General features: G+C 38.4%; 2 protein-coding genes across 2 annotated transcripts; both read right to left on the bottom strand.

The window, feature by feature from the left end:
* On the bottom strand, positions 1-24,128 carry LOC130222052 (protein NLRC3-like). The gene is made up of 10 exons (XM_056454680.1): positions 23,848-24,128; positions 8,529-8,589; positions 5,519-5,725; positions 5,325-5,438; positions 5,131-5,247; positions 3,010-4,941; positions 2,714-2,887; positions 2,448-2,621; positions 760-806; positions 1-544 (listed from the first exon to the last, which is right to left on the bottom strand). Exons 3-10 carry the CDS (start codon positions 5,614-5,616, stop codon positions 15-17), a joined length of 3,186 nt encoding a protein of 1,061 aa, XP_056310655.1. The 5' UTR covers positions 5,617-5,725; positions 8,529-8,589; positions 23,848-24,128; the 3' UTR covers positions 1-14.
* Positions 11,950-17,810, bottom strand: LOC130222037 (protein NLRC3-like). Its single transcript, XM_056454658.1, has 6 exons — positions 17,017-17,810; positions 14,938-16,839; positions 14,685-14,858; positions 14,411-14,584; positions 13,493-13,539; positions 11,950-13,416 (listed from the first exon to the last, which is right to left on the bottom strand). Exons 1-6 carry the CDS (start codon positions 17,577-17,579, stop codon positions 12,887-12,889), a joined length of 3,390 nt encoding a protein of 1,129 aa, XP_056310633.1. The 5' UTR covers positions 17,580-17,810; the 3' UTR covers positions 11,950-12,886.
* Positions 24,129-24,138: the final 10 nt, after the last annotated feature.

The following is a 24,138-nucleotide window of genomic DNA, read 5'->3' as shown; positions in this document are numbered from 1 at the left end:
TCCTGGAGACAGCTTCATTTACTTCCAGATATTCTCAAAGACACAGCGGCGTTATAAACTCTGAATCCAGCACAGAGGTCTTCAGTGAATGTGGTGTTGAATGTGTGTAAGTGTGTGAGTGTGTGTGTGTCAGATACGCTGTAGAAGGACAGAGAGCCGGAGGGCACATCCACATACACTCCTACTCTATTAGATATAGGAGCTGATATCTCAGTGCTCTTATTATTGTGCCAGGCACTGAAGCTGTCAGAAGTACAGAAAATACTCCAGGATTTGTCACTATATCCAAACTGGCAATCATCCACAGCTTTCCTGCTGATTCCTTTATAGGCCACTGCTATATTAGCCCAGCCGCTCCATTCAGCCTCCCAGTAACAGCGTCCAGTCAGAGTCTCTCTACACAGAACCTGCTTAAATTTCTTAAATCTGTCTGGATGATCAGGATACAACTGATGGTCCTTCGCATGAGAGACCGTCCTGTTCTCCTCAGAGAGAATCAGACGAGTGTGTGCTGTGTTTGGATCCAGTGTGAGAAAACGGGCATCTGAACACAAGAAGAGGTATCAAAACAACTTGAAGGAGAGTTTAGAGCTGTTTTAGAGTGTGTGTGTGTGTGTTGGTTTTGGTTGTTTACAAGGGTGGACATTTTTTTATAATTTGTTAAATTGACATTAGTCTGAGCTTGGGTGGAGTAGATACATATAATAGTCAGTTTTTACAGTATAAAATACATTAGAGAGAGAGAGAGATAAGACCTACATTTTCTCAGTCCTGAAGTGATTCTGAAATGGCCTCCATGGTCCAAACTAGAAAGAGACACAAATGATACAGTAAATGTTTGGTTGTCAAAAGTGCGCAAGAAAGGGTGAGAAACTTATGCCGAGTTCAGCCTGCATGATTTTAGCCCAGATTTTGCCTCGCTGTCAGGTTTGGAGAAATCGCTGACAAATGTCTGAAATCACAGGCAAATCGCTGCTCGTGCACGTGAGTGACAATCACACAGTGTGAACTATCAAAGACACACTCTGAGAGAATCGCTGATGAGTCGCCAATGGCCTGTGAGATATTTGACATGCTAAGTATCTGGAGCTGTCGAGTTTTGACTAAAAATAACATCAGCGATCTCCTACAGCCAATGAGAGAGCAGCATTCTCTTGTGTGTGTGTGTACCTGCAGGCCAGCGGGAGGTTGAGGGAGAAGTTAAAAGCACTCATTTTCGGTTTATTTGGAGCCAAGAAATGCAGGAAAAGCTAGTGGAGGTTTGACAGGAGCACCCGTGTCTGTTTGACGTTTCATACAGAAAGTTAAAAAGAAAGTTGAGGAGAAATTGCTAATTCCCTTCAAACCCAGGTGAGCAAATATGTACATTTTCTACCCCATTAAAGGCTTCTTTCTCGTTGTGTAGTTAATAACAAAAGATATACTACGTGTTTTTGACTGTAAGACGTAGTTTGGACGAAGTTGTTGGCGATTCTTCCTATTGTAAAGTCATGCAATGTGAAACCCCCTGTTGCCGATCCATCTTGCAGTGTAAACAAAGCAGCGACACAACGCTAGCCCAGATAGTCATGCATGTGAAAACATCTGTGACACGACTACTCTGAAAATCATGCAGCCTGAACTCGGCATCAGGAACAAAATGACCACCTCAAACTACTGTTACTCCCAACTCAACTCTCAAGTAAAAACACAATCAAACTTGATTGATTATCCTTAAGCCCTGGTTTTACAGACTCTACTTTAGCCTAGTACCAAACTAAAATGTTACAATGATTTTCCACTATCAATCCAGTTTTCATGTGAACCAGGAGTTGCATGGAAGTACAAATTGTACAATAAAAATTGTTCTTAGTACAGACTTCTAGACACAGTTAAACCAGGGTGTACCATCATGGACTGTTGGAGCATTTATTCATGCACATGACATCACCACTCTTTGGTCTGACTGCCAGTTTCTCCATGGCTGGATAGTTGGATGTTTATTTATTTATTATTTATTTATTTATTTTTGTAGGACAAAAAGTCCCAAAAATAGAAATATCTGGTCATCATACATACTGCCATTTACTGTACATTAGATTCCAGAGTTCCATTATCAGCACTACAGTGAACAATAAGTGCTGACTGGGCCGGATCAGCACAGAATTGAATGGTAAAGCAAAGAGAACCTGTAAAAATGGCTTGCATGTTGCCCCTTTAAGACCCTTTGACTGGTTGCTCCCATAAGCACAAATGCTTTCTGAGTAATGCAGCAGAAATCAAAGATATAATGCAATAAAATAATACATTCCCCATAGCCCTGTTCCACCATTATCCATTACTCCAATAAAGTTGATGGAGCAAAAACAAACCGATTTTCAAACCGATCCCCTTTTGGGAGTATGTTCATCCGTGCTACTTTAAAGAGCTATCTATAAAGTTTAAAACCTTTGTATTGTCCCACATACTTGAGTTCCTCCAGTTTATAGTGTGGATCCTCCAGTATGTGTTTGAGCAGCTGGACTCCTGATTGTCCTGGGTGATTGTAGCTCAGATCCAGCTCTCTCAGGTGTGAGGGGTTTGAACTCAGAGCTGAAGACACAAAACCACAGCCTTCCTCTGTCACCATACAGCCAGACAACCTGCAGACACACAGTGTACATTGATCATCTACAGAAACCCATCAACAGTATCACCAACTGACTGCACATTATCCTTTATATGTTCGTATTACCTCAGTATCTCCAGCTGACAGTTTGGACTCTTCAGTCCATCAGAGAGCAGCTTCACTCCTGAATCCTGCAGGTCATTGTTACTCAGGTCCAGCTCTCTCAGGACACAGTTTGAGGATTGAAGAACTGACGACACAATTTCACAATCCTGAGCAGAGAGATTACAGCCAGCAAGACTGAAAGAGAGTAAAATATAATATAATTAAGTTTTACTTAAAACATTTATTAATGCAACTCCAAAAACTGAAATGCTAAAACAGAGACGTCTTTTCACTGTAACACATCATTAAACACTCACAGAGCTCTTGTGCAGTTGCTGACGGCTGGTATCAGTCTTCTTCTGCCCTCATCTGATGTGTTGTATTTCTGGAGCTCCAGCTCATCCAGCACCTCCTCTGACATCTGAAGCATGTAGGCGATTGTTGAGCAGTGAGCAGGAGAGAGTTTCTTCTCTGACTGTTTGTCTGATTTCACAAACTCCTGAATCTCTCTGGACAGAGTCTGATCTTTCACTTCCAGCAGACAGAGGAACAGATTGATGGATCTTTCAGTGGAGAGTCCATGTCCATCTCTGATCTTCTCTTTAATGTACTGTGTGCTTCTCCTGATGCTCTCTGAGCTCTTCTCTGTGTGTGTCAGTAGATCCTGTAAGAGTCTCTGATTGGACTCCAGTGAGACGCCCAACAGGAACCGCAGGAACAAATCCAGACGCCCATTCTCACTCATAATGGATTCATCTACTACAACTACAAGCAAATGATACAATGCATCAAAAACCTTGAAGGTCTCAGTGTTGCTGTTTAAATAGCAGTAAAACACATAGAAAGCAGCGAGAAACTCCTGAATGCTCAGATGGATGAAGCTGTAGACTTTCCTCTGATGAATCACAGATTCCTCCTTAAAGATCTCAGAGCAAATCCCAGAATACACTGAGGCGTCAGAGACGTCTATGCCGCTCTCAATCAAGTCCTCCTCATAGAACATCACATTGCCCTTCATCAGCTGTTTGAAAGCCACTTCAGCAAGTTTGACAATCACTTCTCTGTTGGACTGCAGGAGTTTCTCTGGATCTCTCTCTTCATACTTCTGATTCCTCATGTTGATCTGAATCAGCAGGAAGTGGATGTACATTTCAGTCAGAGTTTGAGGGATTTCTGCACTCAGATCTTCTTCCAGGAGCTTCTGAAGCACAGTGGATGAGATCCAGCAGAAGACGGGTATGTGGCACATGATGTGGAGGCTTCTTGCTCTTCTGATGTGTGAGATGATTCTGCTGGCTTGATGCTGCTCACTGATTCTCTTCCTGAAATATTCCTCCTTCTGAGGCTCAGTGAATCCCTGAATTTCTGTCAGACGCTTGATGTATTTGGAGGGGATCTGATTGGCTGCTGCTGGTCTGGAGGTGATCCAGATGAGAGCAGAGGGAAGCAGCTCTCCTTTCATCAGCTTTGACATCAACACAGCCACTGATGAAGTCTCAGTCACATCACAAACTTTCTGAGCGTCTGAAAACATCAGTGTGATTCTGCTTTCATCCAGACCATCAAAGATGAACACAACTTTACACTCCTCATAAATCTTGGGCTCCAGATCTTCAAGTTCAGGATGAAAGTCCAGCAGAAGTCTGTGAAGACTGTACTGATGATCTCTGATCAAGTTCAGCTCTCGAAATGGAAGCACAAACATGAAATCTACATCCTGATTGGCTTTTCCCTCGGCCCAGTCCAGAATGAACTTCTGCACAGAGACGGTTTTTCCGATTCCAGCGATGCCTTTAGTAAGAACAGTCTTGATTTGCTCTTTCTCCTCTTTAAAGATGTCATTGCAGTAGATTGGAGTGTGTTGTGAGTGTTTTGTTCTGGCTGTTTTCTCCATCTGTAAAACCTCATGTTCTTCATTCACTCCTTCACTCTCTCCCTCTATGATGTACAGCTGGGTGTAGATCCGGTTCAGGTGGGTTTCAGTCTCTTGGAGTTTTACTCCCTCAAATAATCTCTCATATTTGTTCTTCATGATGGTTTTGTGCTGGTCTTTGACTCTCTGTACTTCATCATATACATATTTCTCCAGGTTTCTAGCCTTCTCCTGCTGGTCTGTTCTAGTGTAGTAGTGAGCAGAACCGAATCCCTGTCTGCATCTCTTTTTGTACGGAGGACAGTCAATATCTTCTGAGGGTCTGGACTCAGAAACTCCCCATCTTGACTGACTCTGGCTCAGACTATCTTTCTTTCTGTTGCATCCAATGGGAAATATCAATTCTCAATCACAATAAATAACCAGGGAGAGATGGATCATTAGCAAAATTACTCATGTTAACAAAGAAACATATCATTCAACTTAAACATTTTCACTCAGGATAAGATTTATACAAGGCAAATCTGTATTTAAGATGTTTGTCAGTATCAGCATTTTGTCTTACCCAAGGTCAGAGGTCACAGCTCCATCACTGATGTTAGGAGGCATAACTATAGATGCAGTACTCTTCATAGACACACAGCTGGGTTTTGGAGAGGCTGGTTTGTGATTATTCAGCCTCCTGACAACAGTGAACCCTCAATCAGTCTCTAATTACGCATTTAATGAGGTTTAATCAATGTTAGTTGTTCGTTTTACCTGGGGTCAGAGGTCACAGCTCCATCACTGATGTTAGGAGGCATAACTATAGATGCAGTACTCTTCATAGACACACAGCTGGGGTTTGGAGAGTCTGGTTTGTGAATATTCAGCCTTTGGACAACAATCAACACTCAATCAGTGTCTAATTACGTATTTAATGAGATCTATTTAACGTCAGTTGTTCGTTTTACCTGGCGTCAGAGGTCACAGCTCCATTAGGAGGTAGGGTTATAGATGTTTTCCTCCTGATAGACACGTCGCTGGGTTCTGCAATGGCCCTCGCCTGCATCTCCTCATTCAGATTTACGGTTTACTGTTAGATTATGGTTTGGTGTTTTCTTCATCCAGCACCTCACAGAGATGAGCTTTTCAGATGTAATCATGTGCTGCTGTTTGTTCTGTAAGATTAGGGTACTTTTACATACACACAAAAACATTTGCTTAGTTTACAGGAATCATAGTTTCTAAAAGGAGCCCAATGAACTGTGCCGGCTGGCCAATAGAGGGCGCTGCCATCATTGATTTCTCCCTCATTAGCATAAACAGCCCTGAGTGAGACGCAGCCGTCTGCCATTAGGGTTTATAAGCTGTAAGCCCATTGTAACTGAGGGATTAAGCCCATTGTAACTGGATCTGGGAAAAAATACCCATTATAAACGTCGAGTTTAATGATGCACAAATGAACCGCCAGTCTCCATACAACCTACTTTTGTGCCACTATATAATACCATAACATCATAATTGGGCAATGCAGTGGCGCAGTAGGTAGTGCTGTCGCCTCACAGCAAGAAGGTTGCTGTTTTGAGTCTCGGCTGGGTCAGTAGGCATTTCTGTGTGGAGTTTGCATGTTCTCCCTGCGTTCGCATGGGTTTCATGCTCCAGTTTCCCCCACACGTCCAAAGACATGTGGTACAGGTGAATTGGGTGAGCTAAAATTGTCTGTAATGTATGTGTGTGAATGAGAGTGAATGGAATCTGCTGCGAATGAATAACATTATGATCTTCCTTTGAATCTGCTGTCTGTAGCTCCGCCCTCTTCTGAAAAGAGCACAAACTCATTTGCATTTAAAGCGACAGTCACCAAAACACCACGATTAGGATCAAAGCCTGAAAGGGTCAGTTTCAGAGAGCTAGAGAACATTATCTGTGCGCTATTCTCAGCTCAAACTTCACAACACAGTCTAGACACAGCAGAGACGCATTTTACATCTAATAAAATAGGCCATAATAGGTCCCCTTTAATATTTTTATTCATGAATATATTTTCACACTCAAATTAAAGACCACAGTGCATCATAAACATGCATCACAGCATTAGAGACAACAGTTTTCCTCTCTTTAGCTCAAAGTATTTTTCATCTTGTAAGTTTACAGAGCAGCATGAATACTAATAGGAGACAGCGGGGATATTTATAACATTTATCTCAAACTTTTTCTCTATCTTTGAGAACTTTTAAGCCAGTGGATTCAAAATGGGATTCAAAGTAGTTGCAATTGTCTGCACCTAACCTGCTCTGAGCTGGGATCAAACCGGCGATTCTTTGTAAGGGAGTCAGTTACTATAACAAGGACGCTAAAGAGCATGGCCTCTAGCATCTATAGAGGACGTTTAGAGAACAGAGGAGTGAGGATCACCTGCACAGCTCTTCACCAGCTGGCCTCTGCTACATCTGCTATTAAATGGCAGATATTTTATTTGCAGCACAAGCAGAAAATGCACAGTTCAGTTTCTAACAGAAGGATTGAAATGTTACAATTCAGCTCATAGTCTCCCTGGGGTGAGATGTAACATTATAAAAATAAGAGTTATAACGAATGAAACGGATTTGACAGCTTTTTATTCAATGCTGAGCTTTCAGTGTTATTGGTGTGTGTCTCTGTGTTGCAAAGCTGAATAAAATGTGCATCAGCCACAACAATTGAAAACTATTTACACTACTGTAGCCAAGAATGTGCTTAAAGCTAACAATCAAAACATTGTGCAACAACAGCATGCAATAAACATATCTACACAGACACACAATTGACTTGTTTCGGGATCTGTAGAGCTGCGCATGGATGGATTTGCTCTTCAGTGTTTGGACTTTCAGCAGTGAAGATTAAACCACACTGAACTGAACTAAACTGAACTTCAGCTCTGAACACTGGACTAACACAGCTTCAGTTTACTAGAACTTCTGTGTTCAGCTGCTGCCACACAATCTACATTGTAAAAGCACTAGAGAAATACAGATGAATTGAATTGAATTAAACAGTTTAACTTTGATCGGTTTTGTCTTTCTTTTGTTTTTCATTCTTTTATAACCTGTTTTAATGCGTTTTAATCTGTTTTAACCTGTTTTTAATCACTTTTATTATTTGTTTTTATGTTCTTATACTTTTCTTTTTTTATTCTTGTTTATGTAAAGCACTTTGAATTGCTACTGTGTATGAAATGTGCTATAGAAATAAACTTGCCTTGCCATTGATGGGTTTAACCAGCCTGATTTCATGAGGAATCGTAAGTATTTTACGTTTTGTCAGTTTAGTGGCTAATTCGTACGAGTTCAGTCATACGAATTTGTACGATTTTAAAAAGGAGGCGTGGCACCTAACCCCACCCCTTAACCAAACCGTCATTGGGGGATGAGCAAATCGTACTAAATTGTACGAGTTAGATCGTACGAATTCATACGAATTAGCCACTAAAGCAAAAAGTTACGAATTGTCGTGAGATTGTGTTGGTTTAATTGTAAATCAGGCATTGTTATCATCAACAATAATTTATATATATATATACACACACATTCTTAGCTCAAACAGCTTTTCTAGTCTAAAATCAGCTGTTTCCCACAGGACTATTTCTTTTTTTACGTGCAATAAGTACTAATATGAGCATGTGTGTTGCAGAGATTGGAAGTGTTTTTAATGTTTCTAGATTAAAATGTAACAGATATAATAGAAATCAACATAGATTTACTCTCTGGACATGCAAGAAACTAATCTGAAATATATAAAAGGCTTCAGTCTGTTCAGTGTAACCTGGTACCCTGGAGTTTATGAACATGTTGACAAACACCTCAGTCATTTTAATCAATGCTTAAGTCATTCATTCACAGGTTGATCAAATAAATCAGATCAATTCCCCACAGATTGGAACTAATATCATTACATTAAACTGTGTAAGTCTTCAATATGACAGAGCTTTAAAAATCTACTCACCATGACAGATGATCCCACCGGTTAATGTTGCTTCATCAGCCTGTTTCCTTGTCACAGAACGCTGCAGTATAAGTTATACAGAGATTTTTGACTTTAGCTGTTCAACCTGCTTGACTGGTTTCATGAAGCACTTCAGGGGGAAAAAAACATGTTACAGAATGGAAAAACCAAGTTATATTTAGACACTGCAGAGACGTAAGTGTTAATAACCCCATGTCAAAAATATGGACATTTACTACCTTCTGGGAGATATTTTAGCAGGGGAAACACCCATACACACACACACACTCCTACACTACGGTCAATTTAGTTCATCAATTCCCCTATAGCGCATGTGTTTGGACTGTAGGGGAAACCAGAGCACCCGGAGGAAACCCACGCCAACACGGGGAGAACATGCAAACTCCACACAGAAATGCCAACTGACCCAGTCGAGGCTCAAACCAGCGCCGTTCTTGCTGTGAGGCGATCGTGCTACCCATTGAGCCTTTGTGGTGCTCAATAATAATAATAATAGTTGAAAACAAATACAAATCAAACTTTAGGTATGGAGCAATGCAGTGGCGCAGTAGGTAGTGCTGTCGCCTCATAGCAAGAAGGTCGCTGGTTTAAGCCTCGGCTGGGTCAGTCAGCGTTTCCTCCGAGTGCTCCGGTTTCCCCCACAGTCCAGACATGTGGTACAGGTGAATTGAATAAGCTAAATTTTCCGTAGTGAATGAGTGTGTGTGGATGTTTCCCAGAGATGGGTTGCGGCTGGAAGGGCATCTGCTGCGTAATAACGTGCTGGATAAGTTGGTTCAGCGGTTCATTTCGCTGTGGCGACCCCAGATTAATAAAGGGAGCCAAAAAGAAAATGAATGAACTTTAGTTATGGATTACATTTTCAAACAGAAATGATGTTCCAGGGTCAACATTGATCTTAATCCAGGAGCCCACTGGGCAAAATGGTTCAAGGCTGTTATAGATAAAACCAGTTGGGTTGCACTTTGCTTGATGAAACCTACTGAAAACGAAATAAGCTTAACGTGCTGCAATTAAGGCAAACACATGCGTTTACTAAAACACCAGCAAATAAAGAAACGATCTTCATCAGTTTGACAGCACACGTGTTGCAAATTCTCACAACACAAACAACTGAAGAAACTCACTACATTTGGTCAGAACACTGGCAGATATCCATGTAACACAACAGAAATGTTTCAAACACATGACGGACCTTTGCTGTTGCTCAATGAAGTTGTTGATGGTCTTAGAAAGGCGAGTTTTTATTTTTATTTATTTTAATATCCTGATTACACAATTCCATTGTCTGTAAATTATAAGCCTAAATAAACTGATGATCAGATGTGAAACGTTGTTTTAATAGTACGCAGCGTGTTTAATAAATGCAGCGCGTTTCTTCAGTTGTTTGTGTTGTGAGATTTAGCAACACTTGTGCTGTTAAACTGATGAAGATCGTTTCCTATTGTGCTGGTGTTTTTGTAATTGCATGTGTTTTCTTAAATTGCAGCGTGTTAAGCTCTCTCGGTCACCGTACATGACAGGTGATGAATGTGAATGAGATTTGAATGAGTTTATAACAACTGTTATTAAGTGTCATTGACTCAGTTACGACATTTTTTTTTATAATTATTTTTTCTGGGTTTTAACCTTTATTTGAGAGGACAGTAGAGAGTATTGACAGGAAAGTGTGGGAAGCAGAGAGAGGGGAAGGATCGGCATAGGACCGCGAGGTGGAATCGAACTCGGGTCGCCGTGAGAACCAGAGTGCATGTGTTGACGCACTAACCACTACACCAATGGCGCGGACGTTATGACATTTTAAATGCAAATATGACATTGTTTGTTAAGACATACTGACATAAACAAATGCATCACAACCTGTTTATGTCATTGTCATGACAAAATGTTACCATGACAAAACATGTAATAAATCTGTCATAAACATATTTTTTAAGTATGAGTATGAAGTTATGTGTGTTATACTGTAAACCCCAAAAAGTTAGGGCAACTCAAACTACTTGAGGAAACCGATTGCAACAAACCATTAAGTTCAAAAACTAATCCTAATGAGTACTGTGAACTTACTCCATTTAAGTTGAAGTAATGAGGTATTCAATTAACTCATTACCTTCAACACTGAGCATTTTCAATTGAGTAGAATTAACTGTCAGTCAATTATGAGTTAACTGCACTCATTTCAGTTGATGAAGTGGACTGTTGGGTTTTACAGTCTTGTTTACAGTCTTGCTTTTTTAAGTACGTATGTCATGAGTTAGTACAGGTATGATTCCAAGAAGTACTGTACATATAAACTAGTCTGAAAGTGAACTTTAGTTTAAAAGTAGACTAACAGCACACTTGAAAAAATACATCTATATTCATTTTGTATAGTTATTTGTTTATCTGTCTTTGTAAATAAAGACTTTTGTAAAGAAAACATACAGTTTGTCAACAGGAACAGGTTTGCTCACTTTTTTTCATGCTGGCAGAGCATGGAAGATTTTTTGAGAGCAGGGAGGATCTGGAATACTCTTCCTCCTCAAACCACATTCTCCATCTTAACACATTACCACATGAAGCTCATAAAAACACCTGGAAGTCGAGGACGGCTGCTGAACTTTTCTCTGCTTTCACTCTTGATTGCTGCATTTTAATTCACCTGTTTTTTTTTTCCACACCTTAAAACTAGGGAAGCATGCAGGGAGTGAGCAGCAGAAGAGCAGTCAAACTTTGAATAAATACTGAAAAAAACAACAACTTCAAATTCTCGATGTGCTTTTGTTTATTTTTCCCCCAATTTCTGTTTAACACATTTCTAATCATAATAGTGTTAATAACTCATCTCTAATAACTGATTTATTTCATCTTTGCCATGATGACAGTAAATAATATTAGACTAGACATTCTTCAAGACACTTCTATACAGCTTAAAGTGACATTTAAAGGCTTAACTAGGTTAATTAGGTTAACTAGGCAGGTTAGGGGAATTAGGCAAGTTATTGTATAACGATGGTTTGTTCTGTAGACTATCAGCAGAAAAATATAGCTTAAAGGGGCGAATAATATTGACCTTAAAATGGCTTTTAAAAAATTAAGAACAGCTGTTATTCTAGCCGAAATAAAACAAATAAGACTTTCTCCAGAAGAAAAAATATTATCAGACATACTGTGAACATTTCCTGAATCTGTTCAACATCATTTGGGAAATATTTACAAAAGAAATGAATGAAAAGTTCTTTGCTTTGTTTTCATTTTTTTTTCCAAAGTTAATTTTTATTATAATGTTAATTCTTACATGGTATGGTGTGAATTCACTAATTATATATGAAATTTAATTATCCACAAATAATGGCCGCTGAAAAAAATTACAAATTGTGTGTTACAAAAATGAGACATGATTTTTTTTGTTTTTCGTAGCATTTGGTTTTCTGTAAATAGTTTGTTCTTATTTCCTTTAAATTGTATGCACACTGTTTGCAATAAATAAAATGACAAAATGCGTTTACTATGCATTATTTATTTACATTTTAAATTTACATTTAAATTTATTTTACAACTCAGCAGTCTACATGTGTCTGTTGCCTTGTTACAAACATACAGGACAGATTTGACAAATGACCAACAGACCTTATGTCTCTTCAGGTTAGTGCTGAATAAATGTATAATCCGTATATCCTGCATTTTGCAACTTGACAAGCTGTAAACAGATGGCTGGTGGAGAGCAGATTTTGTCATCTGTCCTCGTTGTAAGTACATGGTGTGGCTGGCTTTAGCCTATTGGCCTTATTATTCATGTAAGTGCCATTGGAACCTTATTGGCTCGATACTTCAGGTCTCATTCACTTCCATAGACTTTTAGCTGTAAAAACAGCTCATTATGCTGCTTGCTATTGTGAGTTTTGTACTTTTTTTTCTGTAATTTTATACCAAAACTGATATTTTGTATTTATTTATTTTCTATTTATACTTTAAAGGGTAAATAGTTTGACTGTTTTCTGCCATTTATTATTCCTAGTAATTTCTCCCAAAAGCGACTGAATTAGAACCACTTCTGTATGGAAGAATAAGGTTTTGGGCTTTCATTTTGGTTTAATATGCCATTTCCATGTACTGAACTATTTTTATTGAGCGATGCCTATCCAGATGTTCATTCTATGGCAGTGTTTCCCAACCCTGTTCCTGAAGGCACACCAACAGTACACATTTTCCACCTCTCCCTAATCAAACACACCTGAATCAACTTATCATAACATCAGAAGAGACTCCAACACCTGAAGTTAATGGGTCAGATAACGGAGACATCCAAAATATGTACTGTTGGTGTGCCTCCAGGAACAGGGTTGGGAAACACTGTTCTATGGCACCTTTAAACCTGACAAAGAAACAGAGAGTTCATAAATTCTGAATCCAGCATAGAGGTCTTCAGTAAATGTGGTGTTGTATGTGTGTAAGTGTGTGAGCGTGTTTGTGTCAGAGATACTGTAGAAGGACAGAGAGCCGGACGGCACGTCCACATACACTCCTACTCTATTTGATGAAGGAACTGATATATCAGTGCTCTTATTTTTATGCCAGACAGAGTAAGTTTTATCACTATAGTTCAGACTCCATGACCTTTCTGTGACTCCAAAGCGACAGTCAACCCCTCCTTTCCTGTTGATGTCTTTATAAGCCACTGCAATATGACCAGAGCCGCTCCAGTTCACCTCCCAGTAACAGCGTCCAGTCAGAGTCTCTTTACACAGAACCTGCTCATAGTGCTCGAATCTGTCTGGATGATCAGGATGCGGCTGAGGATCTTTCACATATGTTACTGTTTTGTTTCCATCAGACAGAATTAGACGAGTGTGTGCTGTGCTTGGATTCAGTGTGAGATCAAATGCATCTGAATACAGGAAGGGAGATCAGAATATTTACAGTATGACCATTTAATTTGCTTGAATGTGTTTTTGTGGACTTACGTTTTTGTGGTCCAGTTGTGATCCTTAAATCTCCCCCATGATCCAAACTAAAGACAAAAACATACAATATTTAATATATGAGTGATACAGTAGCCTTTGACCAATGATAGTTTGGGGGGGGGGGGTGAAACTGTTTTAATATTTGCATTGTTGAATGATTAATAAAGTTTGAAAATATTTTGTGGCATGTAATGCAAGGGCGACATGGTGGCTCACTGGTTAACACTTTGGTCTCACAGCAAGAAGGTCGCTGGTTCGATTCCCGGCTGGGCCAATTGGCATTTCTGTGTGGAGTTTGCATGTTCTCACCGTGTTGGCGTGGGTTTCCTCAGGGTGCTCCGGTTTCCCCCACAGTCCAAACACTTGCGCTATAGGGGAATTGATTAACTAAATTGGCTGTAGTGTACGAGTGTGTGTGTGAATGAGTGTGTGTGGGTGTTTCACAGTACTGGATTGCAGCCAAAAGTGCACCCAACGCACTCTCCAAAATAAAGGTACAGGAGCTGTCACTGGGGCAGTACATATTTGTACCCAAAGGGTCCACAGTGGTACCTCAAAGGTGCATATCAGTGCGCAAATGTACCTAAAAAGTACCTTTGAGGTACCATTATGGACCCTTCAGGTACAAATATGTACTGCCCCAGAGACAGCTCCTGTACCTTTATTTCGGAGAGAGTGTGTAAAAACATATGCAGGAATAGTTGGGGGTTCATTCCACTGTGAAAACCTCTGAAATAGAGATTAAGCTGAATGAATGAATGAATGAATGAATGTATGTAATATAAATATGCCAGAGCAGAACACAGTGTCATAACCAACTAATTTTTTCATTCCCCGCCTCCTCCTTCACATTGACCCATCTGATTCATTACATATACACATATAATATATAAATGCAAGTACTACTGTGCCACATACTTGAGTTTCTGCAGTGTGTAGTGTGGATCATCTAGTATGTGTTTGAGCAGCTGGACTCCTGATTGTCCTGGGTGATTGTAGCTCAGATCCAGCTCTCTCAGGTGTGAGGGGTTTGAACTCAGAGCTGAAGACACAAAACCACAGCCTTCCTCTGTCACCATACAGCCAGACAACCTGCAGACACACACACAAGCATATCATCTAAAGGCACACTGATCATCTACAGACAAACACCAACATAATGACCAACTGATAATTCATATATACTTTATACCTCAGTATCTCCAGTTGACAGTTTGGACTCTTCAGTCCATCAGAGAGCAGCTTCACTCCTGAATCCTGCAGGTCATTGTTACTCAGGTCCAGCTCTCTCAGGACACAGTTTGAGGATTGAAGAACTGACGACACAATTTCACAATCCTGAGCAGAGAGATTACAGCCAGCAAGACTGAAAGAGAGGAAAACTGGATTTAAAAACAAGCTAAATAAACACAAGAAACAAAAGAGTAGCACAATTAAACACTCACAGAGCTCTTGTGCAGTTGCTGACGGCTGGTATCAGTCTTCTTCTGCCCTCATCTGATGTGTTGTATTTCTGGAGCTCCAGCTCATCCAGCACCTCCTCTGACATCTGAAGCATGTAGGCGATTGTTGAGCAGTGAGCAGGAGAGAGTTTCTTCTCTGACTGTTTGTCTGATTTCACAAACTCCTGAATCTCTCTGGACAGAGTCTGATCTTTCACTTCCAGCAGACAGAGGAACAGATTGATGGATCTTTCAGTGGAGAGTCCATGTCCATCTCTGATCTTCTCTTTAATGTACTGTGTGCTTCTCCTGATGCTCTCTGAGCTCTTCTCTGTGTGTGTCAGTAGATCCTGTAAGAGTCTCTGATTGGACTCCAGTGAGACGCCCAGCAGGAACCGCAGGAACAAATCCAGATGACCACTCTTACCCTCAGTGGCTTTATCTACTGCACCTTTATGCAGATGATGTACTGAAAAATAAAGCTTGAAGGCATCCATGGCACTGTTTAAATAGCAGTAAAACACATAGAAAGCAGCGAGAAACTCCTGAACACTCAGATGGATGAAGCTGTAGACTTTCCTCTGCTGAATCACAGATTCCTCCTTAAAGATCCCAGAGTAAATCCCAGAATACACTGAGGCGTCAGAGACGTCTATGCCGCTCTCAATCAGGTCCTCCTCATAGAACATCACATTGCCCTTCATCAGCTGTTTGAAAGCCACTTCAGCAAGTTTGACAATCACTTCTCTGTTGGACTGCAGGAGTTTCTCTGGATCTCTCTCTTCATACTTCTGATTCCTCATGTTGATCTGAATCAGCAGGAAGTGGATGTACATTTCAGTCAGAGTTTGAGGGATTTCTGCACTCAGATCTTCTTCCAGGAGCTTCTGAAGCACAGTGGATGAGATCCAGCAGAAGACGGGTATGTGGCACATGATGTGGAGGCTTCTTGCTCTTCTGATGTGTGAGATGATTCTGCTGGCTTGATGCTGCTCACTGATTCTCTTCCTGAAATATTCCTCCTTCTGAGGCTCAGTGAATCCCTGAATTTCTGTCAGACGCTTGATGTATTTGGAGGGGATCTGATTGGCTGCTGCTGGTCTGGAGGTGATCCAGATGAGAGCAGAGGGAAGCAGCTCTCCTTTCATCAGCTTTGACATCAACACAGCCACTGATGAAGTCTCAGTCACATCACAAACTTTCTGAGCGTCTGAAAACATCAGTGTGATTCTGCTTTCATCCAGACCATCAAAGATGAACACAACTTTACACTCCTCATAAATCTTGGGCTCCAGATCTTCAAGTTCAGGATGAAAGTCCAGCAGAAGTCTGTGAAGACTGTACTGATGATCTCTGATCAAGTTCAGCTCTCGAAATGGAAGCACAAACATGAAATCTACATCCTGATTGGCTTTTCCCTCGGCCCAGTCCAGAATGAACTTCTGCACAGAGACGGTTTTTCCGATTCCAGCAATGCCTTTAGTAAGAACAGTCTTGATTTGCTCTTTCTCCTCTTTAAAGATGTCATTGCAGTAGATTGGAGTGTGTTGTGAGTGTTTTGTTCTGGCTGTTTTCTCCATCTGTAAAACCTCATGTTCTTCATTCACTCCTTCACTTTCTCCCTCTATGATGTACAGCTGGGTGTAAATCCGGTTCAGGAGGGTTCGATTCTCTTTTACTTTAATTCCCTCAAGTAACAGCTCATACTTGTTCTTCATGCTGGTTTTGTGCTGGTCTTTGACTCTCTCCATTTCTTCATTACCAGGTTTCTCCAGGTCTCCGAACCCTCTCATGAGCCTTTGTGATTGTGGAACAGGACTTGTTCTGCATCTCTTTCTGCACGGAGGACAGTCAAAGTCTTCTGAAGTTCTGGGGGACTGATTCTTAGGCAGATTATCCCTCTCACTGGTAAGAGAAATGAGAAATGTCAAGTCTTAATCACAATAAACAACCACAAAGTATTTTTGCATAAGATTGTGTTAATGAGAGCCCAGATCTGCACTGGTTAGTTCTGATCACATCAATTAAAAGATTTATTCAATCTCAGCTCTTAAGATATTGCTTATTACGTTTTGATTTTACCTGTGGTCAAAGGTCACATTCACATTACTGAGATGGTGATGGGAATTCATGGATATTTCACTCTTCAACAACACACGGCTTGGTTCTGGAGATGCTGCACCATCCCTCTCAATCATCTTCTCCATCAGACCTAATGTTTGTTCCTCAGAGAGGTCAGCCCTTGATAAGCAATGTTCTTCTTGTTCTTTGTGCAAACAGACAACTGTTAAGCATGTAATTAAAAAACACAGTAAACATGGCATATTTAGAGCACCATACATAAAGCAAATCTCAAGTGGTCCAAAAACTGTACAAACTGTACAAATGTAAACATGTTCACGAGACAGGATTTGCAAAGAAACTGGGGTCAAAATAATGTTCCAACTCTCTGTGATCAGCTGCTCTTCGAGAAGCAGTGAGTGCATGGTGGCGCAGTGGGTAGCACAATCACACCACAGCAAGAAGGTCGCTGGTTCGAATCCCGGCTGGGTCAGTTGGCATTTCTGCAAGGAGTTTGCATGTTCTCCCCGTGTTGGCATGGCTTTTTCCAGGTGCTCCGGTTTCCCCCTAAAGTCCAAACACATGCACTATAGTGGAATAAGCTAAACTGGCCATAGTGTATGAGTGTGTGTGTGAATGCAAGAGTATATGGGTGTTTCCCAGTACTGGGTTGCAGCTGAAAGAACATCCGCTGCATTAAAACCTGTGCTGGATAATTTGGTGGTTCATTTCGCTGTGGCGACCCCTGATTAATAAAGGGACTAAGGCAAAAAGAAAATTAATGTAGGAACTATACTTTTGAGTACGGTAAATCATTATTGCTGCAATCAACACAACTGCATAGTGCACACAACAGTACTCGAGGATGCTTCAATCTCACAATAGGATTTTTTCATTGTGGACATTTTGCATTATGTGTACAGTAACTCAACTTTAATAGATCTCTATATAGCAGCATGTTTACCAGTTTGGTGGCCATCCTGACAAATTTATCACTAGCAGCATAAGAAGCACAACGTGTTAAACCGACACAAGTGTGTGTGTGCGGAGGAGAACTAGCTTTTGACATAAAGCAGGGGTGTTCAGAGTCGGTCCTGGAGGGCCAGTGTCCTGCTGACTTTAGCTCCAACTTGCTTCAACACACCTGCCTGGAAGTTATTATACCTAGTAAGAGCTTGATTAGCTGGTTCAGGTGTGTTTGATTAGGGTTGGAGCTAAACTCTTCAGGACACCGGCCCTCCAGGACCAAGTGTGGACACTCCTGACATAGTGATAATTGACATACTGGTAACACACATCAATGTATCTTTATGTCATCATGACTTTATTAATGTACTGTTATTGTAAAGTGTTCCCGAAATCACCAATGTTGAAAGATAATAACGGAAAAAACCAAAAATCCACATCAAGTGTTGTCAACAGATCAACAAACAATCATTATCTGCCGCAGGTACACTCACACTTCATTCACTGAATTCTGGTGTCTTTCTGTAGGCTATTATGTTATTTTGACCATGAAAATGCCTCAAATGACATTTTCAAAAATAGGAACATTATAATAGATATAAACTTATCAATATATACAGTTGAAGTCAGAATTATTGATATATATATATATATATATATATATATATATATATATATATATATATATATATATATATATATATAATTTTTTTTTTTTTTTTTTTTTTTTTTATATTTCCCAAATGATGTTCAACAGACTCTGGAAATGTTCACAGTATGTCTGATAATATTTTTTCTTCTGGAGAAAGTCTTATTTGTTTTATTTCAGCTAGAATAAAAGCTGTTTTTATTTTTTTTAAACACCAATTTTAAGGTCAATATTATTAGCCCTTTTAGCTATATATTTTTCCAGATAGTCTACAGAACAAACCATCATTATACAATAACTTGCCTAATTACCCTAACCTGCCTAGTTAACCTAGTTAAGCCTTTAAATGTCACTTTAAGCTGTATAGAAGTGTCTTGGAGAATATCTAGTCTAATATTATGTACTGTCATCATGGCAGAGAGAAAATAATTCAGTTATTAGAGATGAGTTATTAAAACTATTATGATTAGAAATGTGTTGTAGAAATCTTCTTTCCGTTAAACAGAAATTGGAGAAAAAAATAATAAACAGGGGGGCTAATAATTCAGGGGGCTAATAATTCTGACTTCAACTGTATATATGACAGGACATATAAGTATGTGAGCCAAGCATATGTATGAACTCTACATGACTGCAGTGCGATTGTTTTTAGTAATCTACTTGATAATAATTCAACTTTTAAAAAGTGAGCCAGATGTTACTGAAATCTAAATCAACATGGCGAAATATGCATAGTAATATATGTAACACTCTAACCATTAAAATGTGATTAAGTTTTGAAATGTACTTACCAAAACATATCCTGCTGGAAAGTGTTGCCTCTTCTGCCTCTTTCTAAGCCAGTGAAAGAGTTTAGTTCCAGTTTTAGCCGTTTTTCCTGTTTCAATCACTCAAGTTCAAGGAGGAGTTTCATGAAGCAGTTCAAAAAGAATGCAGAGCAGAGTTTAGTGTTTCCTGATCTTGTTTTTATTATTATTATTATTATTTTCACATTCTCAATTTCCGATTCCAGCGATGCCTTTAGTAAGAACAGTCTTGATTTGCTCTTTCTCCTCTTTAAAGATGTCATTGCAGTAGATTGGAGTGTGTTGTGAGAGTTTTGTTCTGGCTGTTTTCTCCATCTGTAAAACCTCATGTCGTCACAATCAGCAGCGATCTAACCACCAGAAAACATTCACACTCACATAGGACTACAAATCTGCTGGTAAATGGACTACAAGTACCAGTCATGCAACACACACACAACCGCTTCCTGATCCTGACTGATAGCAAACACACAGCTGATGCATGTTATGGCTGAGTCTTGTCATCTGTTAGGTGACGTTACAACACGTTTTCCTTGCCTTGCCTTCTGTGTTTTGAACCTTTGCTTTGTTTTGTTTGATTATTCCTGTCTTCTGACCATTTGCCTGCTATTTCGACTATGACTATGGATTACCCTCATACATCTGTTTGCTCCTGTGTTGATCATTGCTTGCCTGAGCATCCTGTCAATAAAACCCTGCATTTGGATCCTCACCCCTGTTGTCAGTGTCACATCGCTGGTTACACATGCTATTTATTTTTTATTATTACATTTTTTTTGGAGGAGAGGTGATAAAGATGGGAATAAATATGAATTATCCCTAATAATGGACTTCTGTTCGAGTTTAATTTGAGATTTAATTTTTATTTACAACAATAATTTGAATTTTTCCCTGAAATTATCAAGACCCTCTGTTCAGGCTTATTTTTTGTCCCTATTTTAAAAAAATCTATTGGTAAAAGAGCTTTTATGTTTAAGGGTCCAATAGAGTGGAATAATTTACCTGCTAACATTTGTTCCATTGCATTATTTAAGGTGTTTAAGCAAACTTTGCTGTCATAATTTGGACTGTACTTGTTTTTCGTGAGGATGTTATTATGAGTGTTATTGTTTATGTGGTGTTTTGATTCACTGATCTGTATATCTTTTTTTAACTATGTACATTTGCAGTCAGAATTATTTGCCCCCTTTGAATTTTTTTTATTTTTTAAATATTTCCTAAATGATGATTAACAGATTCAGGAAATGTTCACAGTATTTCTTATAATATTTGTTCTTCTGGAGAAAGTCTTATTTGTTTTATTTCAGCTAGAATAAAAGCTGTTTTTGTTTTTTTTAAAACACCAATTTTAAGGTCAATATTATTAGCCTCTTTAAGCTATATATTTTCCGACTGTCTACAGAACAAACCATCGTTATACAATAACTTGCCTAATTAACCTAACTTGCCTAGTTAACCTAATTAACCTAGTTACGCCTTTAAATGTCACTTTAAGCTGTATAGAAGTGTCTTGAAGAATATCTAGTCTAATATTATTTACTGTCATCATGACAAAGAGAAAATAAATCAGTTATTAGAGATGAGTTATTAACACTATTATGTGCTGAAATGTGTTGAGGAAATCTGCTCTCTGTTAAACAGAAATTGGGGGGAAAATTAAACAGGGGGGCTAATAATTCTGACTTCAACTGTATATGTGCTATATGTATGTTTACTACTTCCCCTCTTGTTAATATATATATATTTCTTTGTTTATGTTGTGTTATTTATGTTTTGTTTTTGTCTTCTGGTGTTATTATTATGTGATTGTGATTAATTGAGGGGCTCCCTTATAAATGAGATGGTACATCTCAAGGGGTTTATCCTAATGAATAAATATCATAAATGTTTACAAAAATATATTGATTAAAAAAGTTAAATAATTTGATTCAGTCTAACAGGATCAGATAAACTGATCAATTCTGAAACTAAAATTCTGATCAATTTATTCTCCTCGTCATAAAAAAAACACATTTGCAAATATCTTGAATTTTGTTTACTTGAATATTAAAAGTTTGCTGAAAATCATCGAGAGATGTTTATTTGACTATAATAGGGGGAAATATGATAGTAGTGGCTGCTCGTTTCCAACATCCTTCAAAATATATTTTAGTGTACAACAGAAGAAACTCAAACAGGTTTAGATCAAGTGGAAGATGAGGAAACGATGTCAGAACTTTCATTATTATGTGAACCGTCCCTTTAAGTGTTTATGATGAGAGTGTAAGAACGACTAGAGCATTTTGTTCAATTGTTGTTTCTGTACAATCCTGAAAATAAAGTACATGACGGTGTAAAATTCTTAAGGTGACTTTATTAAAATGGTTTAGAAATCTGAGTTTAAAAGTGTGTGAAACAATACAATCTGCATAATCTGCAACAATACAGCATGATTAATGATTATATACATTTAAATTAATTCTGATTCAATGCATTTTAACAATATGTGTGACTAAAGGTGTGCCCACAGTTACTCTTCACTACAGGACAGCACTCACAGTCTAATCCTAATCATTTCAATACAAATCTGTTCAGTTTTGCATCACTACACTAAAATTATAGAGGTAAAGTTGGTTTTATATTCGCACATTCGTTCATTTAGAAGTCTTTTTATTGTTGACATGTTACAGAATTAGGAATTAGCATGCAAGTATGACTTGAAAACAACATTAACACTGTTTATTTGACTGTGAACAATGTTGTACTATGATAATCATTGGCTGCTAATATTATTTCGCTATTTAGAGTTTGCAAATAATACTTTTATGAAATATTATTAAGGGGAAAGTCAGAATGTGCGAATAAAAAAAACAACTTTACCTCTATCTAAAATTGACCCTTTTTTGCTCATTTAAACACCTCTAGTTTTAAAAAAATGAAATGTTAAACTTGAATGTGTGTGCTATATGAGATGTTTTACATAATTAAGATCATTCTGAAAGACTGAAATACTACAGACCAGTGGTGTAGTCCTTGCTATACTCACGTATACTCAGTATGCTTACTTTTTTCCACAAGCTGTTTGGGTATTACCACTTCTGAGGATCAGTAATTGCATACACCCTTGGTATACTCACTTATTTTTCTGAAAAAAACTTCCTTAATTTTAGTGTATTATTTTAAATTCTTACTTAAATGTCAATTTTTCTTTGTTTACCCCAAAAGGATCTGTTCCTGATCCACCCTAAAATTATCCGCCCCTGTAAAACAGTATTTCACATATGTCTTAATCATGCCTACTGCTACAGGGAACGACACTACATATAACACTAAAAGCGATGAGGCAAAGGCTACACATAAATTGCGTAACGATATGCTATTTATAAGGGTAACTACTAGTATAAAATAGCAACAACAGAAGACAGACTCCTAAAAGCTTGGTTTAAAACAAGCATACACAAATGTGACAATCGAAAATAATGACTGACTGATGTTTAGAGGAACCTATTAAATGTAAAGTAATAAGCCAGTAAAGAAAGTAAGTTAAAAAGCTGTCTTTCCATGTATCCACACACAGGCCCTATTGAGTTCACTTAAATAAAAGTGAACTAAATTGTTGTAACTATCTTGATTGACTCTTTTTTCAGTATTAAAATGATTATATAAGCTACATACTGTATACAGCAAATCTCTGAGTCTGCTGGAGGCACTATTAGCGAAACATAAATCATTGAATTAGGATTAGACTATTGGCATCTTCCTTTAAAACGAACAAATTTGTTTTAATTTGTTTTCTTTTTAAATGGATAGTTTTCCCAAAAAAAGAAAATTGTCATCATTTACTCGACCTTTACTTGTTCCAGAAGATATTTTGAAGAAAGCTGGAATCCTGTAACCATTGACTTATATTGACAACATTGACATTGTTTTTCCTTTCTTTGTGGAAGTTAATAGTTACAGGTAACTGATGTTAAAAAAAAAAAATATATATATATATATATATATATATATATATATATATATGTATGTATGTATGTATGTATGAATCAAAGAAACGTTGACTTTCGTCGTTTCTTTGCCTACTTACAATTAAAATTTGGTCGGGTGTAATAGTACACCACCTTTTTTTTAGGACTACACCATTGCTAGAGACGTCTCAGTTAACAGTGCTGAGCACATAACAAAGTGGTGTCAGTGATTTCCAGTGCTGTCAGTCAATAATACCTGAAGTAAAGTACTGTAGATAATGTGTAGAGGAAAATCTGCACAATGATGCACAGGTTAAACACCCAGAGATATTGATCAACACATCACTGTGGTTAGCATAAACTTACTGATTAGCATCGATAATGCTCTCTCTGCTTTAACCTTTCACGCATATTCACAAAACATCACATAATAACCCCTTTAACACATTTGTATATATTTAATATATTTCTGTATATTTCATACCTGGAAAAGAGGGAAATTAATGAATAATCATCAGACACGATCTCGAGCTGCTGTTTGCGTTGAGTTGTGTTGACTTTCTCACAGTGTAGTTAAACAAGGCCTACTAACTGCAGCTCTACATTTCCCCCTAGCGGACACTCAGTGAATTACATGTTAGTCATTTTCTCAGCCAGTTATTCAATACAAAGAGCAAACACATCCAGTTGTATAAATTATACTGATCTTAAGTCTTCTTTGTATTTATTTTTTAATTAATCAAATTTATTCAGTAGTATGTTTTAATGATCATAT

This window comes from Danio aesculapii, chromosome 1, assembly GCF_903798145.1.
Source record: "Danio aesculapii chromosome 1, fDanAes4.1, whole genome shotgun sequence".
In the NCBI taxonomy this organism is placed as follows: Eukaryota; Metazoa; Chordata; class Actinopteri; order Cypriniformes; family Danionidae; genus Danio; species Danio aesculapii.
Note: the sequence above shows the minus strand (reverse complement) of the source record. Positions and strands in the feature narration are given on the sequence as shown.